Here is a 27,597-nt window from a genome sequence, read left to right as displayed (position 1 = left end):
TTTTGACTTACATGGAAAGGAAGAGGCAAACAAAGCTTTTATGAACCTGACGGCCTCGTCGGGGCTCTCAGCTCCGGCTCCTCTCTGTGATGGAAATCTCAGGCAGCCTCCAGGCAAACCACGATGGGAGAGAGCTCCTGTGGGTGGCTCTTCGTGGAATATCCAGGTTCAATTACCTGTCTGGGATCAAGCTGTGGGAGGTGTGTGAGGGCAGGGAGAGCTGCACTGTCTGAGCTTCATTGTCTCCTCCCTCCCCCTGCCCAAAATCAGGACCTTCCCTTCCTCTCCATGTGCTTGAGACCATCACCACTGCCCCAAATGTGCCACAACCCCCTTGGTGAGCAGCAGCAGCAGCATTTCCCAGGTGTTTGGGTTCACTTGGGAGCTGGTTTTATCATCACCAGCTTCATTGCTGATAAAGTTGGGATGTTGTTTAACAGTGTGAGTTTGAGACAGAACCTGAGCAAGAAGGAAGGGAGATGTTGAGTATAAACAGGCATAAACTTCATTATTTTCTAGAAATTATTTATTTAAAATTTAAAACCATATTACTTCATACAGCAAACTGTGCACTTCGATATATCACAGTGTCTTAAAAAGGAAAATAATCAGAATTTTTTCTTTTTTTTTTATTTTTTGGAAATTGTATTTACATCAGCCTAGAATGATCAGCAAGTAACACAGTTACTATGAAACCAAAATTGTTACAAAATGTTTACAAAAAACTATATTCATAGAAATTCTGCATGTCCACAAAGGAAAATCCCCTGAATGTCACGGAGACTATTTTTTCCTTTTTCCCACTCTTTTCTCTTTTTAATTTTTTTTTGTTGTTTTGTTTTTTGTTTTTGTTGGTTTTTTTTCCTTTTTTTTTTTTTTTTTTTGAGAAACATGTCAAAGTAAGGTACAGAGCAGGAGGCTCATGATGCCAATGCCTGGGAATGCCCCTGCCCCGCCAGCTCCAAGCATTCTGGGGTCTGTTGTACCCCATGGTCACTGGGTGCTGGGGTGAGCACTGGGTGAAGCCACCAGGATCCATGATGTCCCTTTGCTGTGACCTGCCCAGAGAGCCTCTGTGCTGGCACCCAGCTGAGTCCTGCTCCCAGCACCGAGGTGGAGCAGTGGGTGCCCAGAGCTGGAGCTGGTTCCCCTTTGCATATTCCATCTCTCTGTTGGTTGACTCCAAACAGAAAATCCACCCCAGGGTGATGCCTTAAGCTTGAGCTTTCATGTTTTTCAGGTTCTGTGCTGCCCAGGGGTGCAGTTCTGAGCTCACATTCAGCGTCACCCAGCTTTTCACAGAGCAGGGAGACAAAACAAATCCTTTCCCAGATGGAGACCAAGGACATCAGGTACAAGTTTCAGGCCCAAAAGCATGAACAACCGTGGACTGAAGAGAGAAAACAAGAAGGATGGGACTTCATAATCTGAAGCTGGAATTGGACAATTACCCCAGTATGCAAATGGACCAAAACTTGTAAAAGTGTGAGACCTCGTGACTGTTTGTCCATTTTGTGACCATTTTGGGCCCACCTTGGGTGTAGCCCTGGCCAGGCCCTTGTCCTGTCCAAGGTGTACCCTTAAAAACCTTTTAACGAATACCTACTTTATTCTCTTAGCACTGTCCAGTCTCTGTTCCAGGTCAGCCTTCCCAAGGCATCACGGGAAGCTGCTGGCTGTCCCTGCTCTGTCTCACGGGAGAGTTGGAGGGAAAAAACAAGTGATAAGTTGACAGTGAGCTGAGGTGACAACAGTTTAGACACAGTTTAATAACCCAAACCTGCTTTTTCTGTATTTCCTCCTCAGTTTTCCAGTCCCTCTGCCCAAGTGAAGAAAGGAACGGAGTTAAACAGCGTTGGAAGTCAGATGATTTCAGATGTGAGTTGTCGCTGGTCCCAACCAGGTCACGGTCACAGAAGGCTTTGAGGCTTTGTCCTCGGGTCTGTCCCTTCCCCAGTCTCCCAACACGTGGCTGTGAGGAACGCTGGGCTGGCTGCTCCTCCTCTGGCATGAACACACATGGCTTTGGGCTCCGGGACCAGGAGCACACGGGGAGGCACGGGAGAGGCTCTCCTGGGTGAGCTGCCCCCGGGTCCCGCAGGAAGGCTGAGGGCTCAGATTGTCCACGTCCCCTCAGGTCACAGTGAGCGGGGGCCAGGGGGAAGGCTCTGGGGTCCCAGCAGCTCCTCTGCCTTGTTTTGGGCGCTGCAGAACATGCCCTTATTGGATGTCAGGTGTTCCAAACGAGCAAAACTTCAACACAAAGCCATAACGTAGGTGCAGGAATTTGGCTGCAGTTCGTGGCTGATTCAGGGATGGGAGGAAAAGGTTCATCCGCAGGGTTTGATCTGGCTGGCAGTACACCAGTAATTCCAGATGCTCACCTGTCACATTTGCGAGTAAAATCAAATCAGGCTAGTGGCAATAAATAAATGGGGTTTGTGGTATCAGCAATATTTATTTATTTTTAAAAAATCTGCCAAGAAGCAAAACGAATGCTGATTTCTGTGGTATTTTACTCTCTGGACATTTAAAGCCAGGTTCAGGCTTTGTTTTCATCTCTGCTTTTTTTTTAGAGCTTAGAAATCCATGAGGAAAACATAAAATCTGCTACTCTGACAAGCCTAAGGATTTGCAAAGGAATAGAGAAAGCGTGTCATTAGCTTTGGGAAGCTGCCCCACACTTCAGTCTTGTCCTCTGCTCAAGGTATTTGGGCTGCAAACTATTAAGAATCTGACACCCATTGCATTGGCAGCTTTCATCCCTAATTTTTCATGGTTTTTGTGAAAAGGTGAAAATGAATGTAAAATCTTTGCATATCTTTACTTGAGTCAAAGAATGACAAATCACCTGGTTTTGTCTGGGGTCACTCTGTTGTTTCTTTACAACATGGAAAAAGCAAAATAAGGACAAACTGTGTTCCATGATGGGGTGGGGGAGTAGCTCCTCCCCCTTGAGCTAATCTACTATTTCTGCTCAGCTCGAGACAACCTTCCCGACTGGGCATGGAGAGGAGCAGGTGGGGAAAAATCCGAAATCAGCTACAGAGAGGTTTGTTCCTTTGGGCGAGGATAGACTTTCCAGAATGGCCGTGCAGCTCGGGAGGGGGAACGGGCTCAGTTCAGTGTTCAGGTTCCTGTGGTGGCCTCAGCACCCTCTGCACTGGCACAGGGCAAGGCCCTGGGTGCAGAGCTCAGGCACTGGCTGCTCCATCCCTGTCCCACCTGCCCTCCACACACGTGGGGTCCTGTGGAGGGCCACTATCCCTCTTACCCCTGCAGGGGAAGGGCGTTGCTGTTTTCTACACCACCAGTGTTTAAATCAGAGCTTTTCAGCACCTTTGCATCACGTGTGTGACATTCTGGGTTAGAGTGGGCAGAGGGATTTCCATTTGTTTAATTTTGTGAATGAATCCACAGTGTCCCACTGGCTGCCTGTGGGTCCCCAGGCAGGGATGGAGCCGAGGGACGTTACTCAAGTGTTACCTTAGGTCAGCAGAGGGGTCTTTGGTAATTCTGCCTAAATTCATCTGCAGGACCAACCTTCTGGGTTAAGCAACCTGAAAATAAGAAGACGATTCATGGAAGATTTCCTAAAAACATTTTCGCGTGTGTTTGCTTAAATCCCACGGAGAGGCTGCCTGAGGGGTGGCAGTTCGTGGTCAGAGCAGGAGGAATCCCAGGCTTGGCTCTGCTCCTTCCAGGTCAGCCCTGGCTGAGATTCATCTCTCAGGTCCCTGATGCCATGGAGAGCACTTAGTCCTAAACCAGGCCCACAGTCCCCTCCCAGTGTGGAGCTGCAGTTCAGCACTGCTGAATTTCATGGAAATCGGTACTTTTGGCTCTTGGAAGCAGCTCTGCTCCTGCTGCTGCTGGAGTCTGTGGGCCTGGTTGCGTCCCAGGCTTCTCTGCAGGAGAGGCTGAGCTTTGCAGGAAGAGCAGAGACAGAGCTGAGGACCTGGAGATCACGGTGTCACCCTGGGTTCGGGCTGGAGCTCAGCACGGGGAGTGCGGGTGCTGTCACTGCAGAAGGTCCTGTGCATGCCATGCTGTGCCCTCCCTGGCCTGGAGCTTGGGTCCGTCACAGGCTCACCTTCCCCTTCCCAGTCAGCTGCCCTGGATCTGCTGAGGGACGTGCATGTCACCTTCTGCCACCACGCTCCCAGGTGGACGTCCCGCTCGGGATGGCTGCGCCAGCACAGCCGCGAGGCGAGGGCCACCGCGAGCTGCTTGGAGGGCAGGCACAGCCTCCACCATCCCGGCACTTCCCAGATTCCTCTCCCTCTCCCGGACAATGTATCCAAAACGTGCTGTGTGTGTCGGTGTGGGTCAGGCGCTCACACCCGACCGAGTGCTCCTGTTTATTGCCATGCTGATGGAGCCGCCCTCGGGGCTCCTCCTCACCCGCTCGGGGCTGGCTCAGTTCTGCTTCACCTCCGCGTGTTTTCAGTGTGTAAACATCAGACTCCTGGGTGGTGGTTGGACTCCACGAGGCCTGGAGGATCGAAGCATTAAAAAGAAAAAAAAAAAAAAAAAAGGAATGAAAAGTAACAAAAACAAACGCAAAAAGCCCCAAGACCCACGTTACTGTCCGTGCTTGGAAGTTCCGGCTCCTCTGCGGTGATGGATGCAGCTGGGTTGCAAAGGCCTTGTTCTTGAAATGAACAAACCAGGCTTTTGTTGTTGTTGTTGTTGTTTTTTCTTTTTTTTTTCCTTATTTTTTTTTTAATCCATTCTCCCCCAGTTAAGGGCGCATCCAGCCTTTGTGTGCCGCAACTCCTTCCCCTCCCACCCACCCCCCACTGCCATTCCCTAGGGAAACACGGGTGCCAATCCGGTGTTGCAGGTCATGTTGTCCTTGCCGGGCAGCCGTCGGTCGTTGAAGGTGTGCATGTTGATCACGGCGTCCGTCTTCACCATCACGGTGGGCTGGGGCTTGTGCTTGACCCGGCGCTGGCAGGTGAGGGACAGCCGGATCTCGTCGGCCATGGCGCTGCAGAAGGAGCGCTGGGGACAGCGGGGATGACGCCTTAGGATTTTTGGCTTTTATGGTTGGGGTTTTTTTTTCATGTATTTGTAAGCCCTGCAATTCTTTAGTGTGTTAATTGTGGAGCTCCATAGCCTGTCAAGCTACTGTTCTCCCATTTTATTCAGACAAAACGATTCCTCTCTCTAGGGCTGGGACTCGAGGATACCTCACTCTCTCAGGCCCCAAAAAGTATAAACAAAAATGACTTTGGGAGGGGAAAAAATTGGGGGTATGTGACTTCATTAGCTGAAGCTGTAATTGGAGGATTAACCCCTGATATGTAAATAGACCAAACTTATATCTGTCTACAAAACTGGTCACTACCGTCCATCTTGGGTGTAGCCCCTTGGAGACTTTTGATTGCCCAAGGTGCATCTATTTATATATTTATTGAAGGGGCATTCAATAAATACCTGCTTTTATTCTCTCAGTCTTGTCTAGCCTCTGCTTTAGGCAGCCACTCCAAGGCATAGGGGACAAAACTCTCCATTACTGCTGCAGTGTTCTGCTCCCCCATTGGGTAACCAGTGCCCAGATTTAACTCCCCAGCAGGGAGCAGCAGGGCTGGAAGGGCTCAGTGGAGGGTGAGCACGAGGTCTGGGGCTGTTTCAGGCATTGGCTGTGCTCTGCAGGGCTGTGTGGCCACCTGGCTGACCCCTCTCCCTTGGCAAGGACTGTACCTGTGACATGCTAAATCCCGCACACAGGCAAAGCTGGAGGCAGCTGCTGAGGTCTGGTGCTGTGTGACCCCTGCAGGGGGCTGGGACTGCTTTCCTTTCCCTGTCTAGTCCATCATGAGGGCAGCTGGCTTTCATTTCTGCTCATGCACACAAGTGCACGTTGCACTTACTGCACCGGGACACCCAGGGAAGAGGAAGAACGTAAAAGCAGTTCTGTTGTTTTCTGAACGCTGATCAGCCACTGCTGGGCTGCATCTGGGAGTGTGGCAGAGCTGGTTAAACAGTGTGAGGCTTCCTGGTGGGCCCTGACTTGTTCCTCTGTGAATGGGACTGGGGAGAAGGCACGGATAGTCACACCTGGAACATGCAAGGTGATTTCAAGCGGATGTGAAAGGCCCCTCCCAGGGACTTCTGTCTGTATTTTGATGATTTATTTGTCAGCTTGCTCTAAACTGCCCGGCCAATAGGTCCTGGTCTGGAGGCTGCTGCAGCAGACAACCCTGCTCAGAGCAGAGGTGACTTTCCCCCGAGTGGAGGCTCAGAGGGACAGACCAGTGAGCCTCTGGGGATGGTGTTTTAGGGGTGCCAGGCTGGATCCCTCTGCCCCCTCCCTGCTTGTCTCTGGGGTCAGGATGCAAAGCTGGGCTAAGGGCAGAATCAGGCAGTACCTGCTCACGCTCCGCCGTCTTGCGCAGCTTGTAGATGAACTCCACCATGGCCACGAAGACGGACAGCACCAGGCCTGCTGCCAGGACAATGAAGATCCCTCCGATGTTCTGGACGCCCAGAGCACTGGCCTCCTTGTTCTCATCCTCAGGGCAGCCATTCCCTCGCCACCACTTCTCCTTCATGACGTGGAGCTTGTCCTCCTCCTGGAGCTGCAGGATGGCGATGGTGATCTTGTCCCTGTACGGTGACCCTGGGGACGGGAACAGCGTTATACACAGAGGGAAAGTGGGACAAGAATCCCACCAAGCAGGGAAGGTGTCTGTGTTAAGCAGAGCAATTCAGACCTCTCCTCAACGGGCAGACACTGTTAAGTTTGGTATTTGGAAATCACCTCTGCTGTGTTTGTGGTAACCAGCCCCCCTCAGGGTCCCCGCAGAACTTACCCATGGGTGTCCCAATCCCGTAGCCTTTGGTGTCGATGAGCCCCCCGATCTGGGTGAGGTTGCAGTTCCTCTGGGTGATGTACTCGATGGTGGTGGACTCCATCAGCAGTGCGTAATCGGCCGTCAGGGTTCGCTGGATCCCCTCCTCATTGTTTTTAACCAGTGCCGTGGGTTTGCTGCTCATGAAAGCCCACATTTTTTCAAACGTGGAAATTTTGGATTTCTGGAAAAACGATACCCCCACCCCCCAGCCCCAAAATAAGAATGAATTCTCCATTTGCTGAGAGCTGATGTCTTTTCAGTTTATAATAATAATAGCTGAGAACAGATTACACAATGGAGCAACTGTGAATTTGACTTTGTCTTCAATACATTCGCTGCCCCCCATTGCTTGAGTTTATGTTTAAAGAGAGACAAGTGTTGCAGCAAACATCCCACTGTGCATGTGCTTCAGGTCCTGAGGTGGAACTGAGACCCTGCCCAAAGCCCTGCAGGCCCCCTCGTCTCCCAGATCTGCTTAAATGTGTTCCCTTCCTAACCAGGATTTGTTTACCCTGTAATGTTTCTGCATGCAGAGAGAACAGAGAGAGTTTTGGAGGATGTGGTTTTCTCTACACACTCTGTATGATATTTTTGTCTTTCCTCAAGCATGGCAAGGAAACATGTCTCCTCTGAGATATGTGCAACTGCCAAACAGATTTAACGTCCCCACGTAAACAGAAGCACAGAGATATTCAAGAAGATTGTCTTACGGCTAAAAATAAACATGGATATTCTTTCACTATCAGCAGACATTCTGTTGCAAAGGAAGGAATATGTTTTCCAGCTTGCTCTTCAAGTGAATGTGTTTTTTCTTCTAGAAAATGTGTTGAGTGAGAAGAAATATGGTTATTTTACGTCTTGCCATAACATTTGAAAAGTACCATTTATCTACGAGCACCTTCTGAGTTGTCTCTGTCAATCATCACAAAAGTCACAGAATCCCAGAATCCCGGAATGGTTTGGGTTGGAAAGACCTTGAAGCTCATCCTGCTCCCCTCCCTGCCATGGGCAGGGACACTTTCCATCTCCTAGACCAGACTGCTGGTCAGAGCTAGCTTTAGTTTAGGAAGACTTCCCAGACAGGCAGAGCAGTGTCCTCTTGCCCCTTTGCTGGTCCCAGTGCTCCTGTGGGTCAGTGCTTCTCTCTCAGACCAGCCCTGGAGCAGCACTTGGATACTGAGCCTTGTGTTCCCACTGCTGCCGGCTTCTTTACGCACCCTTCTTCTTTTCTGCCCAATTTCTCGTTTTTCCTAGATCTGTTTTTGCCTTCTTATTTCACAAGAGGCAGCTTAGCCAGACAAACCTCCTCTTCCACTGTGCTCCTCGGTGAGCCTGGAGCTGGCTGATAAGTCAGAGGGCAGATAAGTCCCTGTGCTGTGCCTGGGAAAAAGGGTGTCCTCTCAGCAGCTGCTGCACGAGGAGTGGCTGCGGCAGAGCTGTGATTGCAGCCGTCGTTTATCTCTCCAAAGGCCTCTGTCCTTCCATGAGAAAGCAGGAGATGGAGCCCCAGCCCAGCCCAACTGCCACTGCCACAGCTCCCCCTCATTTCTTCAGCATCACCCAAAATGTGCCAGCGTAGGTTCTTCTGATAAAACCATAATAAATAACGGTGAGGGAGCTGAAAGTCCCTTGTAATGCTTCATATTCCGAATGCTTTGCCCATCCACCTCCTTTATTCCAGCGTGCTTAGCAAAAGTTAAACAAAAGCTCGTCACCCCAAAGCTGGGTAGTGCAGTGCTGTTCAAACAAAGGCTGTTCCTCTGCCTTTAACCCTGTGGGCCCCTTCTGCTGACTGAAATACCCAGGGATTCATTTCTTCTCCATTAAAGCTCGTGCTTGTTATAATCCACTTGATGAATGCGCAGCAGTGGATGTGCTGGAGCAAACTTCATTCAAGAGGCAGGATAATCTCCCTCGCTTGAAAACCTGGACCAGTGCCTGTAAGGTAGATTTGTGGCATCTATCAAGCCTCAAAGAGCAGCAAGAAATGTAGCCTCCGAAAGGATTATTAAATATCTGTACATTACAATGGGTAATTGAAATGAATCGTGCACTCGGCTGGCTGATAAGGACTTGTTTAACATTTATATAGTTCACATCAGAGGCCTCCGGGTTCCTTGGCTCTCCCTCTCTCGTCTTCTCTTTCTGCATTTAATGCTCCTTGGGTGTTGACACAGAGCTTTTAACATCAGTGTTCTTCCAGTTTAGAGCACGGAGCAAAATAAACTGGCAAAAAATCAATAGGCTGCATTTAGTGAAGCAAATGGGACTTGCATGAGGCAGTGGACCTCTTCAGGCAACTGAAATTACATGAGACAAGGCTCCCTGGAAGAGAAAAACCACTTTTCTCTTCTTCTCTTAAATCACTGCTGCTGACCAGCTTGAAAGGACTTAATTGTGTTTGGGATGCCAGGAAGAGGCCAGATTTGTCAGTGCTGGTTGTGCTGCTCTGAGCCCAGCTCTGACCCTCCTGGGGCACGCCTGGGTAAGGGCTGGCAGGAGGATGGAGCTGCTGGTCACTGCTTGCTGGACAAACCCTGTTCTGACCTAGAGATGGGGCTCCTGAGAGGTGTTTTAAAGACTTTTATTCCATTTTCAGTCTCATGAGAAGGGTGAGATGGTGCAAATGTTACAATTCACGCCACCAAAATCAGAAGCCAAACTATTTCCTAATTGCAATACATTATAAGCGTTTTTTGGCCTATCAGCTTTTGCCACACAATGCTGCTAATGCTTCCAAGCCAATAATCTATTAAAACACCCCATATGGATCTTATTTCTATTTCTTAGTCCTATTTCTCCCAAATGTCTAGTCTATTTGCAAGGCCATCATTTGAAACTTGTTTCTAGTTCCATTTCTCTCTCAACAATGTCCATCCTATCCCACGGCCTTTCTAAGTCAGCACACTTTATCTCAAAGTTTCCATACAAGACTCTGTGAGCCTTCTGCCAGGCTTCGAGAATTCTCTGTAAATCCATTTTTCACAACTGTTCACTTGTGCCTGACGAGCAGCTGGACAGAGATCTGGGTGCAGGGCTGAGACTCCGGCAGGGAGGATGAGCTGGGGGATCCCTCCAGGAGGGGAAGGCAGGCCACTGGTGCTGGCAGGGCAGCTCACACCCAGCCCTGGTCAAGGCAATCTCAGGCTCGAAAACCTAATAAGAACACTGCTTTTCCAAGGGAAAACTCCCCAGCTGTGGTTCCCAGCACAGCCCTCACAGGTTGATAATTTGATAAATCCTAGAAGCGGCTGTGACAGCGATGTTGGTCATGGATCCCAAATCTCAGGACCAGTGTCCCTGCTCCAGCTCACACCCAATTAAGCCACAGAATATGTTTTGTAGTTGAAGGAAAAGTTCATTTCTCCCCTTCCTCCTCTCAAATGCTTGAGCCACACTGCGAAGGCATTGCTCATTGATGGGAATTTGGATGTCATCAGCCAGGACTGCACCACAGAAATAAGCAAAACCATTTTAGTACTAATTTAGTAATAAACAATGCTTTAAACTGTGTTTATTTTGCTGATGTTTTTTTCTGTGTTCTTTATTTTTGTGTACATTTTATTTTGCCGGACCCCTGGTTTCACCATAGCTTACCTTAAAAAACCCTTGCTGGGGTTAGTCACTGGTCTGATCTGGTATTTGCTGTGGTGTGGGCTGGGTGCTAATTTCTTCTCAAGAGATCCACCACGTACTTTTATGGGCATCTTAAAAGCAGCGTATCTCAGTTGGCTGTGGGTAAAGGGACCCTCCTGTGCCCCCACATCCTCAAAAGGGTCCCCAGGCCCCCCTCAGTGACAACTGTGCTGCCAAAGGTAGATGAGGAGGAGCTGCTTGGGTGCTCTGAAGCATTAAGATAAATGGTCTGACTCTGGCTTCTTCCTGGCAGAGAAGTTCCCGTGTCAGGAGCTCCGAGACATCAGGAGCTCCGAGACATCAGGAATGATGGAGATATTGCTAATTATCCAGGGCTGGTGCTGCAGCCATTGCTCACACGGCGGGGTTGAGCCTCACTCCTGCTCACATCTCTCCCCCCGACTCGTGCGAGTGGAGCTTCTCCTCGATTTGTTCAGGATAAATAACACCAGGATCTGCTCTGCTGTGCTCTGCATCTTAATCACCCCGTGTTAGTGCTAAATGAGATGTGTGTGTGTGTGAAAGCCGAGTGCCAGCCCCTGCAAACGCAGCGACACCAGCAACGCCTCCGAGTTCATTCTTCAGAGTCACAGCTCAGAAGCCAACTTTAATAAGCAGTTCTGCAGGGCCAGTCACCCAAATCAATTAATGGAATCATTTAGAGGAGCCCCTACGAGGCATCTTGCCAAGACATACACGCTTTTTTATCAGCCAAATTGGCAAGAAAGGAACTTTCAGGCTTAAGATTTTCAATTCCAGCCTGTATGAAAAAATAAATTGATTTCCACCAACTGAAGATACTTAATCTTGAGGATTTAACATTTCTGTGTGAGTATCTGTGTACACACATCCACACACTCACACTCAGACTCCAAACTGCATGTGAGACCTGGCTTTCCATTTGGAGAGGCAGCATCCTCTGCAGGATGGGAAGGATTTATGAGTTATAATGAACTCTGGATGCTGTTCTTAAATTAATTGATCTGTATTTATTCCTGTAACCCAATCTGCACTGCCAGGGAGTAAACAGCTTCTCAAAAGTTCTTTTCATTAAGTCAGAATCTGTCAATATGGTTGGTAAAGCTCTCTCTTCTTCCCGTTTGCTGTGGCTCGTTTGCTCAGCTGCATGGGGCCAAATTTTGTGGGAGCAAAAATTTTGTGGTGGGGCTGTCCCAGAGGTGTCTTAGTTCCACTGGGACCTTCTGCAGTGTCCCTGGTGAGCTCTGCACGAGCTCTGGGGGACCTGAACACAGGTAGAGCTGGTCAGTGCTTTGGGAAACATCTCATGGAAAGCATCTGCCTTCCTCTTCCTCCCACTGTCCACTGCTCCCTGGGATCGGCCCCTGGGGTGGTGCTCTCCTCCTGCATTCCTGGGGGGCTCCAGCATGGATGGGCACTGACAGAGGGGCTGCAGGGTGTGCTCAGGCTTGGTGTGTGCACCTTGCAGCTGATTTAACAGGGAGAAATGGAGGAGCCAGACCCTGCTATGAGGGGAATGACTTTGGGGAGCAGCCACACAAGGAGCCAGGCGGCAATTTGGGCCAAGTCTAGCAGGTAATCCACGGAGAAGGCGAGATCCTCATTTGTGTGCTGCCATCAGCCTTTTGTCCCAGCAGTGACAGTGCGTTCAGGGCTGCAGGAGTGCTTCAGGAGCCCTGGCTGGCATGGGCTGGCTCTGCTGGTGTCCTCTGGAGCAGAGCTGAGGAAGAGGAGGGAAGCCATGTGCTGTTCTTCCAGTGCCACCCATCTGAGGGAGTGTGGATCCTCAGCTGGCACCTGGAGCTGTCCCCATGGAGGTGGCACTGACAGAGCAGCTGAACCTAAACCACCACAGCAATCACCCAGCTGGGGACAAAGACCTTTCTGGGGGCTGGGAGGAATCCTGCCTCTCCCTCTGTGCACGAAGGACAAGTGATCAGAGCATCCCACGTGGGCACTCCCACTGCTCCAGCACTGGAAACGCTTGTCAGAAGGGACATTCCAGAGAATTCATCTCCATACAACAGTGATAATAAAAAGGAAAAGGAAAATATGCTGCATCAATAAACCATGCCAAGGCTGTTAGAAGCCTGAAGTATGATTCTGATGGATAATGATATGAAGCAATAAATATACTGTGTCCTGATGATTGTTAAAAGAGACAGTTTCCTTTTATTCCCATATAAAACTCGTGTTGGAAAGCGCAGTTAAAGCACACAGTTAGAGCCTGCCTCTCCCCGCTGGCTGTTCCAGGTTTATATGGCTTTGGAAGGCACCACCACGCATCTGGCTGTGCCAGGCACGGAACTGCATGGACCAGCTCCATGACAGGAGGCAAACTGGGCATTCCCAGGATCGTTAAAGATCAAACCAACCCTTCCGTGGTTCTTTATCACCCTCTGCTGCTGCCTGTCAGAGCCAGGACACAGACTCAGGGAGGACAGTGGCTTGTCAGCCAGACCAGAGCCAAGAGAAGTTGCACGGGAGCAATGCTCTCTCTGTTATTAAAATCCAGCATATTGGTTTCCTTTAATGAGTCTTGCCAATTAAACTGCCGAGGCCTCGTCAAGCTGCCATCACCCTGTGCCTGCTCAAATCTCGCAGCACCAGGCACAAGCTTGGTAAAGCCTGAACCGCGTTAGTCACATGCATTTCCTTCTGCATTAGGGTGGTGGAGGGAGAAGGAGCCAGAGGTGCGTGGGAGCCAGCTCCCATTCCTGAGCCAAAGCCCGGGATCTTCCTCTGGGCCTCTTTCCTTGCCAGGGTGATAATTCCTTAATCATCTCTGATTTCTATCCTTTTATTCTCTCTCTTTTAAAACCAGGTTTTTACAGGCCAGCAGTGGTTTTAAAGGTCATTTTCCATCTCTCAGTTTCTTTCTATTTTTGAGGCTATGGTGGAATCTGACTGACTTCTGAATTTAATTACGCTTTAAATAGAATAAATTAATGCAATTGGATTGTGATGCAGCGGTAGTGTTACCTTGCCCTGGATCTCAGAGGTTAATAAAACTGGATTACATTGATATGAAGACCTGAAGGACAAGAAAGATATTTCTGCTGTAAAAAATACTGGTCAGGGAGGGCACTTTGCAACATCTCTCCAGCTGTGGGTTTCATTTGGGCTCTCCTCTGTCCCTGAAGGCTGGCTGGATCAGCCGGGGGCTCCTTGAGGCTGTGCTGGCAGAGGCAAGGAAGAAGCTGGATGGGTCAGATGTGGAAATGGGGAAGATGCTTTAGGGAATGTAAGATTTAGTACAAGCTGCACTTTGGCACATGCTCTGTTTTAGGGTGTCTGAGCCAATGTTGGGTAGAGCCTGCAAAACTGTAAAATCAGTTTAATTTTGTAACTGTGACCTCAGTTAACAACAGGAAGGGGGATTTAGCCTTGCTGGGACTCAGGTGAGCCGCAATCTCAGTCTGGGCAAGACATGAGACTGAAAGAAGCTGCCTGGCAGGAGCAGCAGGGGCAGCTTGGGAGGCTTCTCTGTCTTTGGATCTTTGTCCTGGCTCCCGTTGGCATCTCTGCCTGGAAGGCAGAAAGCCTCTGTCTGGTCTCACCTTGAAGAAGGTCATGGTAGCTCCATCCTTCACTGCTCCATACTCTATTTTTGTCTGCTTTGCCAAGTCATCTGCCGAGTCGATGGGGGATTCCATCCTCTCCACCGTCAGGAAGGCCGCGAGGTTGGCCGTGTAGGACGAGATGATAATGAGGGTGAAGAACCACCATATGCCACCAATGATCCGTGTAGACAGGGCTTTGGGCATCAGCTCCGAGCCTGGGGTGGGAGAGGAGAGGCAGGGGAGAGGAAACAGCGGGGGGAAAAACCCATTTTATGCATCCATATGTATGTTTTATATACATAGATGTATTTATGATCAGGTATCACTGTCAAAACTGTTACAGCTATGCAATTAAAGCCAACTGGTTTTGAGGGAAATTATCCAGACATCAGTGGGGTTTTTGTAGCATTTGCAGAAAAACCCTCTTCCTTGATTACTGACCTTGGGTACAGTGCCCAATTTACAGGAAACATCCAAACTGAAGTAATTAACTGGGCTGCTTTTATGAGATTTAAATAGCAAGCTATTTATGAACTTTTATGAGTGTTTTGTTCTGCCATTTAAAAAGAGCTCTGCTTTTATACAGATTATTTTCAAAGGACTCACTCTGGGGAATGTGTTCAAATACACAAGGTTTTAAAAAAATCAAACACCGAGAGAAAGGAACTATCAGGGTCCAGGGCTTTGAGTGCCGGTCAGAAGTGGGGAAGCAGGAGATGTTACAGCATAAAAGGTGTAGTGGGTCTGGAATGACTTTTATTGAGCAGACATGAAGGTCTAAATGGGTTGTGCTATTTTTGTAATCACCCAAAACACCTTTTAAAGCCAGGCAAGAGCTTTGGGTTTGAAACAGCTGTGCTCAGAGGATTTATCAGCTTGGAAAGTGCAACAAAGATTGGGCTTTGCAAAGCAATTTTAGGCAGCGTGGCATCAAAGCAGAGCACAGGGTGTAGTTTTCCTCCCATCTGAGTGCAGCAAGGAGACACCAGGAAGAGGAGGAGCCCTGGATATTGAGGGTGCTTTGGTTCTCCTCAAGATCTTGCTTCTTCCCTCTTCCATCTCCGGCCCTTTGATGCATTGGGTGCTGTGACATCAGTCTGCCTTTGAAATATTTTTCTTCTCAGATGCAGAATTGAGTTAAAAAGAATATAGCTCTTTTCATTTATCAGCATCTGATAAGAGGGATGATTCATCCTGCTAAACCGCCTTGCTGGGAGCTGTCACTGTCCATGAGGGCAGCTGAGATCCAGGAGGAATCTCTATTACAGGCAGCAGCGGAGCTCAGAGCAGGAGCTCTGTGCCTGCCACTGAGCCGGGGCTCTGCTTCTTTTGCTCTCTGGATGTAACCACTGATACACGGTAAATTAAAGTGTGACAAATGTTTGACATTTTTCCACTTATTTCTATTCCTGGATTTTCTGCAATTAGATCACAGCTGAATTTCGTTCCTTATTCAGAGCTGCTCCCAAGCTTCCCCCCTGCTGCCTTCTGAGCAGATTTATTCTGTTCATTCCATCTCTCTATTCCATTCACACACAGGGATGTAATCCCATTCCTATCCCATTTCTGAGGTCCCTGTGACCGTGGGGTTCACACCAGGGCCACTGGCAGCTCTCCTGAGGGGCTGCTGGGCAGAGGCTCCCAGGGCAGCTCCTCACCTCTGCCCTGGGCTGGAGGATCTTCAGGGCATCTCCGAATGACCAGGAGAGGGGAAAAATGGGGATGGAGCAGAGGGCAAGACTGGAAAAGTCTGCTGGAAAAGTTCATTTAGAACAGAGTGAGAGAGCCAGGTGAGAGATCCTGAAACTGAACAAATGGTTTGAATGAACAGAAAGAGGAATTTGCAGAGTCTGTGGGATGTGGGTGAATGAAGCAGCTGAGGCAGACGAAGGCAGTGCTCCTCCCTGGAGCACTTGGCGCTCAGCGCCGCGGGGGCCAGGAGGTGCTGGGAGGTTCCCACAAAATCAAATTTTCAATTTAAAAAGCCCTAACAGCAGGTGGGTGCCAGCCTACCTTGCTGCATCAGCGCTCCCATCCCGAACCAGAAGCTGTTCAAGAGGGTGAAGTTGTTCTCCACAATGTCAGAGCCTGGGTTGCAGGGGTGGGCATCATACCACTCGTAGGGACTGAACCTGCGGCACAGGGAAACCAGAGCTTGTCAGGATGCCTTGGAGTGACTGCCTAGAACAGAGGCTGGACATGATTAAGAAAGCAAAAGCAGGTATTTATTAAAGGCTTTCAATAGATGCACCCTGGGCAGTCAGAAGCCTTCCAGAGGCTACAGCCAAGCTGGACCACGGTCACGAGTTTTTCAGACAATTATAAATTTGGTCCACTTACATATCAGGGGTTAATCCTCCAATTACAGCTTCAGGTAATGAAGTCACATTCCCCCAGTTTGCTCCTTCCCATTTCACTTTTGTTTATACTTTTCAGGGCCTGAGGCTGTAGGTTGTTCTTGAATTTCAGGTCTAGAGGAATTGTTTTGTCTGACCAAAATATGAAGACAGTAACTAACATTCTATATGGAGTTCAAAGTTATACACTAAAGCAGCCCAGGATTTGAAAAATATAAAGGCTAAAACCTTAAGGCATCAGTTAGTTGGGATGTGGAAGGACAAGATCCTAAAGGAACGGGAAAAAAGGAGTCTCAGTGCCTCTGGTGCTGCTGTGCAGGGGCTGCTGACCCTCCGGTGCACAGCTTTAGAGAGAAAAAGACAAATTCAGCCCAAGTCACCCACACAGGTGTAAATCTGTGTCCTGTATTCTGGAGAGCAGAGGCCGGGGAAGCCAAGTCCTCCTGAGGTGTCTCAGGTGGATTCCCCAGAGCCTTTGGTCACTTTGGATCATCTCTTCAATAGTGTGGCCTACAACAGCACCCAGAGCACGTGATGGTGGGATGGGATGGGATGGATGGGATGGCATGGATGGGATGGGATGGATGGGATGGGATGGGATGGGATGGGATGGGATGGGATGGGATGGGATGGGATGGGATGGGATGGGATGGGATGGATGGGATGGATGGGATGGATGGAATGGGATGGGATGGGATGGGATGGGATGGGATGGGATGGGATGGGATGGGATGGGATGGGATGGGATGGGATGGGATGGGATGGATGGCATGGATGGAATGGGATGGGATGGGATGGGATGGGATGGGATGGGATGGGATGGGATGGGATGGGATGGGATGGGATGGGATGGGGTGGGATGGGATGGGGTGGGAAGGGAAGGGAAGGGAAGGCATCCAGACATGTAACCTCTTGCATGTTACAGTTCAAAAATGTGGGAAAAAATGGCATTTTTGACTGACTGAGGGGAGAAGCCTCGGTCATTCTGCAGCCACAGCAGTGACAAACTGGTATTTCAGGAGATTGTCCCACCAATGCACGTGGGAAGCAGGGTGGGATTTAGGTCACTGAGAAGTAGAACCTTCCACCATCCTGGCAAGCAGGAGTTTGGCTCAGGGCACTGGCAGAACACTGGAATGTGGTGACAGTCTGCTGTGGATTGCTGTGTCATTCAGCTCTGTGGTGGGTAGTGGGAGAAACTCATTCCCTGTGGGGATGTATTTCCATGGATAACCCTGCGGTTCTTGAGCAAGACTGAGGGAATTTCCTAGGAATATCTCTGCAAATTCTGCCCAAGATTGGCAGGCAAGCGCTGCTGGGAATGAGCTCATTTAGCCAGGATCTGGGGAGGATGCTCAACAGGAGAGATGTTAATATTTTTAGAGCTGTTTATTTACATTTTCTGAGAGTCCCAAATTTTGCAGAGATTAAATTAAAAACATAATTGGTATAATTGCTTTTGAACCAGGCATTAATTATCATCTCCGCTTCCTTCTGGAATCCCTGGAGATTCACAACAGCCCCTTCTCGGAGCCCAGCCCACAGCCTGTAGCAGGAGATGTTTCCCTCTGTAATTCTCCACCAGATGCGCCACCACCCAAGGAGAGGGTTTGTCTCCTTTCAGGAGAATTTGTGGCTCAGTTCCAGGGGTCCCCTCGCTCAGACACTTGGATGTGTTCAGAGAAGGGCCCCAGCTCTGTGCCAGGAACCTCCTGGCACTGAAACCTGCCCTGGGCACGTGTCAGTGCAGAGCTGTGGTCCTGGAGCAGCACTGAGCATGGGAGGGGTCTGTGGGGAAAACCATCACTGAGGATGAACAGCCAAAAACTCTTGTGGCTTTAGGAAAGATTGGCCTTGGGCACAGCTGTCCTAATTTTTTGCTTCTGTTTTCCACCTTCAAGGTACAGGCTAATGATCTCTCCTTTCCTCCCTGGTGTATCTCACCTTCGTGAGGTGGGGACTGTTCCCTGGGCTGGGTTTGGGGTGTGGAACCACAGGTCTTGCTCAGGCTGCACCCTGGCATTGCTGCTTGTTCATCCAGGTAATGGTTGGGTTGTCCTTGCTGCTCACCCTCCTCTGCTCTCTGAATCAGAGGAAATCAGCAAGGAAACAAGAGCCAGGCTGAACTCAGACCTGGCTTTCTATGCTGCTTATTCCTTGGAACTTGCTATGGATTCACACCAGAGGTGGATAAAGGATGGTGTCTTGGTCCTTTCTGTCAGATAAAGCCAGAGTTCAGGAATTAGATTAAAACTTTCTTGGGCTGCCAATGCAAGACTATGAAAAAGAAAAGGAATGGGTAAGATCAATGAGCCTGGCAAGATGGCACGCTGCAGAACTTCAAGGTCTGAGCGAAAACCTACTGGTGCAGCTCAAATGACAGAGAAATATTCAGAAATCTGCAAAGCAGCACCAGCCTCCTGTGCTCGAGCAGGGAAACCATTAGTGGAAGGAAGAGGTAATGAAGGAAGGAGGGAGAGGAGCTCATTGACCCCGTACAGCCAGAGCTCCAGTCAGTGGAGGAACTCAGGATTCTCCCTGGCTGGCTTCCCTCATCCTCACATGCACAGTGAGCTCTGAGAAATATTTAATCAAAACAAGGATCATTCTCCTGTCTCTTTTGGCCTTTTGGCAGGGAAACTGAAGCATTTTGACGAAGTTTAAAAGATCTGACACAAAATGCTTTCGAGTCTAAATTGCATCTCCAGAGAAATTTTCAATGGACGACCCAGTCCTCGCTGCAGTTGGGATGAAGATTGAACCCACCCAGCCTGACTTGCAGCCAGAGGGGTCTGGTGGCATTTGGAGGCTGTATGAGCCCGAGGACAGGTGGCAGTTCAGGCCAGCCTGGCACCACAGCGTCCAGAACATCATCCCAGGGAGCTGTGGGGACAGCCAGTGTTGATGGCTTGCTGGGGGTTGGGAGCAGGGGCTCCATCAATAGAGAAGAAAAACTGATTAAAATGACAGATGGAGCAAATCCATCCTTTGCCTGCCTCTAAATACTTCCTGAGCCTGTTTTAAGTGGCATTGACCTATGGTTATGGCACGAGCAGAGGGCTCTGGTGCCTAGTTCACAAGACTCATGTCTCTGAATTAAGGCTTTTCTATTTTGATTGTGGTTTTCTTCTGAGAATTGGATTTCAGAGGCCTTGCTGGGGTCAAAAGCAGATATTGTTTCCATTACTTCCCAATGCAATAAATATTTTCCCTGTGAAATCTCTTGTTTTCCGTATCTATGTGTTAAAAGAAAATTCCTGCGGAATTTTAATTACCCCGAATACTTGGTGCTCTTTGAAAGAATAGGATGACAGAAGAAATGTCAGGAGCAAAATGTGAGAAAGAAACTGTAATTGCAATATTTTATGTGTTAAACTTAGTCCAAAGAACGGCCTGATAGGGAGAAAATGTTCTATCACATCATAACTGATGTGATGCAGAGAGATGCTGAGGATCATTTCAGAATAAAACCGGAGACAAAGCCACAGTTCTTCAGCTTTTCATCCCTCATCATCAGCCAAAAGTTGCCGTGCTCGGACAGACATCCCTGTTTGGACTTCACATCAGGACCTGTCTCAGAATTTCCTTCAGCCTTTCTGCAGTGTTTCACCTGCAGATACAATTTGCACATTTAACATGCTTTGAAAGTGGGATCTGGACAATTTGGGCCGGATGTGGCCGTTAAGAGCTGGGAAAAAAATGAGCTCATAAACATAAAATTGTGTTTGAATTGTCACTGCAGGCCACACGAGCAGTCTGGTGCCTGGTGCCACTGAAGCCAGCAGTGCTGTGGGAGCAGAGCCCACTCAGCTGTGCCCTGCCTGGATGACAGGGACAGACAGCCAAGGGCTTTCTATCAGCCATCACAGGGTTTTCCTTCTCATAGGGGTGCCTTAAGTTTTAGCTTTCATGTTTTTCAGATTCTGTGCTGCTTAGGTGTGTAGTTCTGAGCCTCATATTGAATTCACAGAGCAGGGAAACAAAACAAATCCTTTTCCAGCTGAGAACCAAGGATAGCTTTCAGCCCAACAGCACAAACAACGGTGGACTGAAGGGAGGAACGAGAAGGATGAGACCTCACAACCTGAACCTGAAATTGGACAATTAAACCCCAATATGCAAATGCACCAAATCTTATAAAAATGTAAGATCTTGTGACCGGTCAGCCATTTTTGTGACCGTTTTGGGTCCACCTTGGAGAGGCTCTTGTCCTTCCCAGAGCGGATCCTGGAAGCCTTTCAATAAACACCTACTTTATTCTCTAGCTCTGTCCAGTCTCTGTTTCAGGCCAGCTTTCCCAAGGCATCAATAGTTACCTTGGGTTCCTTTTCCCAGAGGGGAGTCTTGTGCTGCTGAGAGCACCTGGTTATCTCTGCCCCCCTTGGGTGAGGAGGCATGGCAAAGACAAGGGAGGAGGGAAATTGCAGCTGCAGTCTGGATCAGGGAGGGCCCTCCACGTCCTCTGAGAGGAGAACACAATATCCAGCTCTGGCCCCGTGCAGAGGAGGGACCAGAGGATGTACCTGCCCTGCCATGAAAGTTTAACATGCTCTGAAAGTGGGGTCTGGACAATTTTGGCTGGATGTGGCCATTATGAGCTGGAAAAAAACAAGCTCCTAATGTGAGCACTGCAGGTGCTCACAGCACTCAGGCCCAGCTCACTCTGCTGTTCTGTGTAATTAGGATGTGACAGAGTGAACGCAGGAAATCTGCTCGAAGTGCCCCTCTGGACCTGAGGGATGCTGAAGATTTGTTGTGCCATCAGGGTTAATGGAGTCTTCTTGCTCCAGTTGTGTGTCTGATCTTTCCTTTGACTCCCTAATGTCAGTGGATGAGGGAGGAAGGTTTCTGATGGACGCTCCCAGCAAGGTGTAGCACAGCAGACCTTGGGGAAGAGGCTCTGAACGAACCCCCAGACCAAGGCAGCAGGGAGGGCTCTGAAATCCCCACTGGTATAAAGTCAACTGGAAATAATGAGAAATGAGCATCAGACTGTAGAGTGGGCTGAGGAGTCATTCCTGGACATGGTGTTTATGCAAAATACTCCATCAAGGGCCGCGTGTGGTCACGGAGGGCAGGTGCCTGCAGGAGGGGACAAGTGCTTTGTTTTGATTTGAAAAGGTGGGATCCTGGATTGAGAGCAATCCAGGGCTGTGCCTCATCAAAGGCCCGGTGGAATTAACAAGACATGCAAATGTATGCAAATTCTGCCTTTAAACATAGAGGATTTAAACATGCTAATTAGATGCATATTAATGTTGTAAACAGACACATTGTCTGATCCGTAGCAACGGCTTCTCCATTCTTTTGATACAGGGAGGGGTTTGTGTGAGCTTTACTGGTGGAGGGATCAGAGACAGAAGTGGGAAATGGAGTGAAAATGGGAGCTCAGGACCCAGGAGAGACTGGGAAGGGCGTGAGCAGTGACCAAACAGGAGCACGAATGGACAATGATACAGAGCAGAACTGCTCCTCGTACACCTGGAGGTGCTGACGAGATGGAAAGGCTGCAAAATTTCTGAAACCATGAAAGAAAATCGATTTATGGAAGAATTTTAAAATCCTTTTATACTGTGAGTGTTGTGAAAATGAACAGCCAGCCCACGGTGATGAACCAGAAGGGATCGCGGTGGTGACAAGGGTTTGATGCTGCAGCTCCCAGCAGGGACCAGCGTCCCCTTACCTGGCTATGACAAAGAGCACACAGCTGACCCCCAGGTAGGCGAGGAGGATGTACATCCAGATGTCAGGAGACAGAGGGTTGAGGAAGGAGAACACGCTGGGGTTGGTCCCGTTGGGTTTCCTGTAGAGGATGCTGACGCCCAGGGTCATGAAGGGCTTGGAGAAGTCGATGGCTTTCTCCCGGACATGGGTGATGGTCAGAGGAGCCACGGCCAGGTCAGCTTTCTGCAGACAGCACAGAGGGAGGGGACACAGGCAGGGAGAGAGGAGGGGTTATAAAGTGAGGTGTTTCCACCCCCTTGGAGACACCACAGCTCTCACACAGCAGAAACAGAAAAGAAACCCCAAAGTGCAGCCCTGGGGTTCCCCCCTCCTGTTGCACATGTGGTGCACATGTGCTGTGAAATACAGATGTTGGGGTACAGTGTTTGCTGTGAAATACAGGTGTTGGGTGTATAATGTTCACTGTAAAACACAGTGCAACCAAATGGAGGCATTGCAGCCTCTGCAGCTGCTGCTCCAGTGTGAGGAGCTCTTCTGAAATGGCCAGAAAAATCAGATTTTACAGAGTTCTACCGCGTCAGTGACCCTTGTCGTGCTTTCTCCTCGCCACAAGACTCTATAACAGTGAGTAGGCTGTGTGCAGACCCTGCTGTTGGTAGCAGTGGTTTGTTACTGTCGTTGTCCTTCCTTTCATCCGTTGCTGTCCTGCCTTCCAAGAGGAGAGGAGGGCGTGGAGGAAGGCTACTCTGGATGGAGCTGCAGGGAGCCATACTGTGGCAGCGTGGGGTAAAAGGCTCAATTTCTTTTCCCTCAGTCATTTCACGATACAGCTTGAGAGGCTCAGTCTGACGGGAATGCTCAGTGCCCGCCGGGTGGGAGGTGTGGAGCTGACACCCTCTGAGCAAACACTATTTAATGATGGACTCCTCAGCCCTTCATGCTGGAGTGGTCTGGGGTCCACGAGGAATTTCAGCTGAGCATATTCTTTATACTGACAGCTTCTTTGAATTGTGTTTGTTTCTATTATTTCTGTTATTTACTAATTTCTGTGCTAATTCAACCAGCGACTACACGCACTCTCTTTCTGTCGGTTAACGGCTGTGCTCATTCCTCTCACTCAACATTCATCCAGGTTCTTAAAAGCCACAAGTAAATACGTCCAAGGTTTCCTCAGTATCACCAGCCTTGCTTCAGCTTTGCAAACCATTCTTTGGGATTATGAACTTCTAAGAAAACACGGACACATAAATTACAGCTCTGAAACTGAGCAGAACCTCCCCCCATGCCAGGAGCCTGGTTGAGATTTATTTAACATCTGGTTGTGAAAATTAGAATTCTAAATTACCCACGAGTGATAATTACCTAGAGATACAGTAGATTTGTCATTATTCATGAACTTTAAATCAATACTGGCTGGAACATACTTTGCTTCAGCAGGAACTGGGGGTTCACTGTAAGAACCAGAGCAGATCCCTGGCCTGTGCTGGGGGTAAAGGTTGTGCTAATGGTTTCATTTGACCTTTCCAATCTGTGAGCAAAGAGCATATTTATATTTATATTTATACCTATGTTTATACCTATATTTATATCGTTATAAATAGAGGAATCTGGTTCTTTTACTCTAGGAAGAGTCTCTACAAGAGCTTTTGTCCACTCACAGGTGTGTGTGTCTGTGTGTGTCTGTAAGGGAGCCCCCTCCAAAAATGCAGCCTTAGAGCTCCTGAACAGACACTTTCAGGAATTATGTAGCAAGGGTAAAAAATGATGTATTTTTGTTCTAACGTGGCTCTCCAGCTGCTACCCAAAAGGTTGGTTTCCTTTCCTTCTCACTTTCCAGATGGAAATACATTTTTACTTCAGCCTGGTACAGGAAGAGCCCATTTCAGTCGCTGGCATTTGTCAAAACCTGTGGAAAACGGGAACAATATTTCCCCAGTGAGCCCATTGTGCCAGCTGTGGTTGTGGTGACACGGACAGAAGCTGAAGGGCGTTGGAGGTGGATGGGCACTGGTGGCTGCCCAGCCTGAGGTGGGGATGTTCTGCATCCTTGGCACCATCCTGGCAGGTTTGGAGCTTGGCTGCTCCCACCACCTTACAGCACACCTGGAAATTTTGGCTCAGCGCTCCCCACAGTCACAAGGCAGAAATGGCAAAAGAAATGCAGCATTTTCCCTCCTCCATCACTTCTGTGTGGGTGTCCTGACTCACCAGGGAAGAGCAAAGATGATGTTGAAGGATTTGGCTACGGGTTTTTCTGAAGGAGGGAGCAAATGTTCTGTGGTCAGAGCTCGCTGGCAGTGGCCAGGCTGAGGGATGCTTGGCCAAATTTGTCAGAACTATATAGTGAGCTAAAGAACTGCCTGGGGTTTGTGCTTTGCCACAGAAAATGAAGAGAGAGAAATCTGCATGGATGCTCAGAGATCCAACCGCTTTTAGCGCAGAAATAAAATTTTACTGTGTCACTCCAGCAGCTCCTGTGATGTGCTCCCAGCCCTGTGTCCTTGCAGGGAATGTCACATTCAGGCAGGACAGCACGGATCCAGGAGCCCGGGCTGGGGTGTGTCCTGAGCAATTAGAGGCAGTACAGGGCTGCACTTCCATATCCTTTTTATCAATGCAGATTTTTCTGAAGGTGGCCTCTAAATTAAGGGTTTGCTGACAGAGAGGATCTAAATCAAACCCACCAAGGGTGAAGCTTTGATTTGTCGTGCTCTGACATTCCAAACTGGGCAGTCAATTACCAGACTCTGGCTGCTTCCTTTACTCAGCCCTGGCTCTTGTGCTGTTGCACAGCCAGGTGGGTTTTATTAAAGCTGAGGAATTAGAGCAAGTGCCAGTGACTTAAAGACCCTTGTCCAGCAAAACCACTTAAGCCTACACCTCTGTTTTACTGGAGCTCACACGTCTTCCAAGCCTTGTGCTTGTTCTTAAGTGTTCTGCTGAACTGAGGCCAAAAAGATGAATTCAGCCAAGGCAGCTACACATCAAATGCCGACACTTCTGCAGCACACCTCCAAGGGTTTGGATCTCCTCATTCACCCAGTCACAGCTGTTCTTGGCTGGAACAGCTCTGAGTTCAGCGGCTGTTCAGCACAGGGATGATCATATTCGCTGCAGAGATATTTGGCTTTCATCAGAAAATGCCAAGCCTTATCTCCAGGTTCTCAGTTATCAGGGAGATGTGGCCTGTGGGTCAGGACAGCTCTTGTGCAGCCACGGTCACTGTGGGAATCCTGCAGTGCCTGACCTCAGCCAGAGCCGACCCACGAGCAGTGGCCGGTCATGGCAGAGCCCACCAGCAGCATCAGCACCGAGAGAAATATTTATTCAGGAAAATGAGCTGCCTCTGTGCTTATTTTGCCAATCTGCGTTAGGTATTTACATAAACTAATCATGTGTGTGTTGCCTGAGAGACAGAAATAGTGTGTGTGTTTTACTGATTTAATTGTTACCCAGGTCTGGCACTGTCATCCCTCGGTCTCTTGCCACTGCCAGCACTGGGGTTTCTGCCGTGGGTCCTATCCCTGTTTCCTTCTCTCCTTGCTTGGCTGCTGTGCCCTGCTCCTGCTCCCTGTGCCCATGGGCTGCTGGGCTCACACCTGCAGCTCCCAGCACCTTTCCCTGCAGCAGAGCAGCCCTGGATGTGCTGGGGCGTGGGGGGCGAGTGGGGCAGGCACAGCTGGGCTCTCCTGCAGCTCAGGGCTCAGAGAGGAGGGGCTGCTGCTGGGGCAGGGCTGGGAGTGCTCTGTGAGAGCCCTGGGCCTGCCCAGGGACAGGGAAGCACTCACTGGGAGCGGGGATGCTCAAGGAGAGCAGGGGTAGCGCTAACTGCCTGACTCCGGCTCTTAACGGCTGCTCTTGCAATCTCAGTCCTAATTTAGACATAACTTTTGTCAATGGATTCATTCAATTGCAGGGGTGGATTAAGAAGAGATGTCAGCAGGAAAAACTTAGCTGGGAGCTGAAGGGGAGGAATGAGGGCCACGAGGTGCTCTTGGGGCTTTTCTAACCTTCACTTCAAGGGAGACCTCCAGAGCTGGAACTGCCATTAATTGGACCTGAGGGATGTGAAGGCTGGAGGATTCTGGTGAGAATGGCACTGCTGTGAGGGACAAGCCCTGTGCTGTGGACTCCTGGCAGGTGAACCAGGGGCAGGGACACCTGCTGAGGCACACAGAGAACTCGGGGCTCCCAATATACAGATCCTTCACCGGGGTCCCTGAGTATGACCCAGCTATGAACCCACCCAATAAAGATCTGAGCACAAAAGGAAAAGCTGTTCTGGCTTATTTCCATCCCGTCTCTAACACTGAGGTCCTGCAGTGTCTAAACAAAAGGTGGAGGATGAAATTGTTTCATCCAACGAAATTGTTTGTTCCCTGTCCCTGGCCCAGTGACATCCAAATGAAGCCCCAGTTCATGACACTTGAGATAAAACATCCACCAGTGCAGGGGCATTAATGGGGAGCTGGCAGTGTGGTGCAATATGTATTTCCGGCAGAACTTACTGCCAGTAAATGCCCACTTATTGTGGAATTGTTAAATCAGCTGTCAGGAATCATCCCTAAGGATGGATATTACAACTCCTCTACAGTTACCATTGGCAGGGATTTCCATTAGAAACCCCAGTATTTGCAACTTCTCTTTTATTCCCACCTGAAGTTTCATGTTGAATGGCAATGTGATGTGCACTGTCGCGGCAGAAGACAAGTTTTATTTGTGAACAAGTTTGTGCAAAATGTCCAGAACAACTCATTCTGCTGGTTTTATGGGATTCTGCCCACAAACAATAGGGAAGATTTGCAGGCGTTGCTTTGCCAGACAACTGGAATTTATAAATCAGAATGGATGGGCCACGGTGTGCAGTGGAGCTTTGCTTGTATCAGTAATAATTTCTGTGAATAAACATCAATAGCAGCTCACTGCTGCTGAAAGGAGGAGGTTTGGCTGTTGTCAGGTTCCCTTGTTTGTTATGAATAAAGGGCTCAGGAGCTTCTTTGCATCACCTGGGTTCCCCAGACCTCCCTGAATACCTGAGTTCAGCTCTCACGGCCCTCCTGATCAAGGCTCCTCTGCGGGAGTGGCCAGAGGGGTGACAATGAGCAGTAGACTGTGGTGAGAAGAGAGGCTACTTCTCCAGGGAATGAACTGAACTCCTCAAAACGGGGACTTTTTGTGCTGAGGATGAGCAGCAGATGAAAGGCAGCAGGGCAGGGCGGTTGCAGGCAGCTGCATGGGGCTGTTGTCTCTGGATCTGCTACCGGGGACCTGTCGGACAGGGTCGTGCTGTGTCTGCTCTGATTGCTGTTGCTTTTCCTGTTTATGCTTAAGGCCAGACTAGAAACACCGGGATTTTACAAAGGATCATAGCCCGAGGCATCCCTGCCTGTGGCCAGACATGTCTGGATCAGAGAGAGCGGAGGGGGAGGATTCGTGACTGCATCAAGCCCAGAGTGCTGGCTGTGTAAACACCTGTCCTGGCACGTGATGTACCTTCAGGGTGCCAACTTTTGG

General features: G+C 49.3%; 1 protein-coding gene across 2 annotated transcripts in view; it reads right to left on the bottom strand.

Moving 5' to 3' along the window:
• Window positions 1-538: 538 nt before the first annotated feature.
• The window catches only part of GRIK3 (glutamate ionotropic receptor kainate type subunit 3), a 112,260-nt gene continuing 85,201 nt past the window's right edge, over window positions 539-27,597 (bottom strand). Inside the window, exons 11-16 of one of the 2 annotated variants that reach the window (XM_066204367.1) lie at window positions 22,082-22,305; window positions 16,055-16,173; window positions 14,039-14,256; window positions 6,822-7,044; window positions 6,378-6,628; window positions 539-4,495 (exon numbers count right to left, since the gene is read on the bottom strand). In XM_066204367.1, the coding sequence (XP_066060464.1) occupies window positions 4,142-4,495; window positions 6,378-6,628; window positions 6,822-7,044; window positions 14,039-14,256; window positions 16,055-16,173; window positions 22,082-22,305 (1,389 nt within the window). In that variant the 3' untranslated portion in view covers window positions 539-4,141. Of the gene's footprint in view, window positions 4,496-4,804; window positions 5,008-6,377; window positions 6,629-6,821; window positions 7,045-14,038; window positions 14,257-16,054; window positions 16,174-22,081; window positions 22,306-27,597 lie in introns of those variants that run through there. The other variant, XM_066204368.1, reaches the window with a different exon arrangement.

Source organism: Chamaea fasciata, unplaced genomic scaffold, assembly GCF_029207755.1.
Source record: "Chamaea fasciata isolate MVZ Bird 193981 ecotype frontalis unplaced genomic scaffold, bChaFas1.0.hap1 SCAF_26, whole genome shotgun sequence".
Classification (NCBI taxonomy): domain Eukaryota; kingdom Metazoa; phylum Chordata; class Aves; order Passeriformes; family Sylviidae; genus Chamaea; species Chamaea fasciata.
The sequence above is the reverse complement of the archived record's forward strand: the minus strand, read 5'-3'. Positions and strand labels throughout refer to the sequence as shown.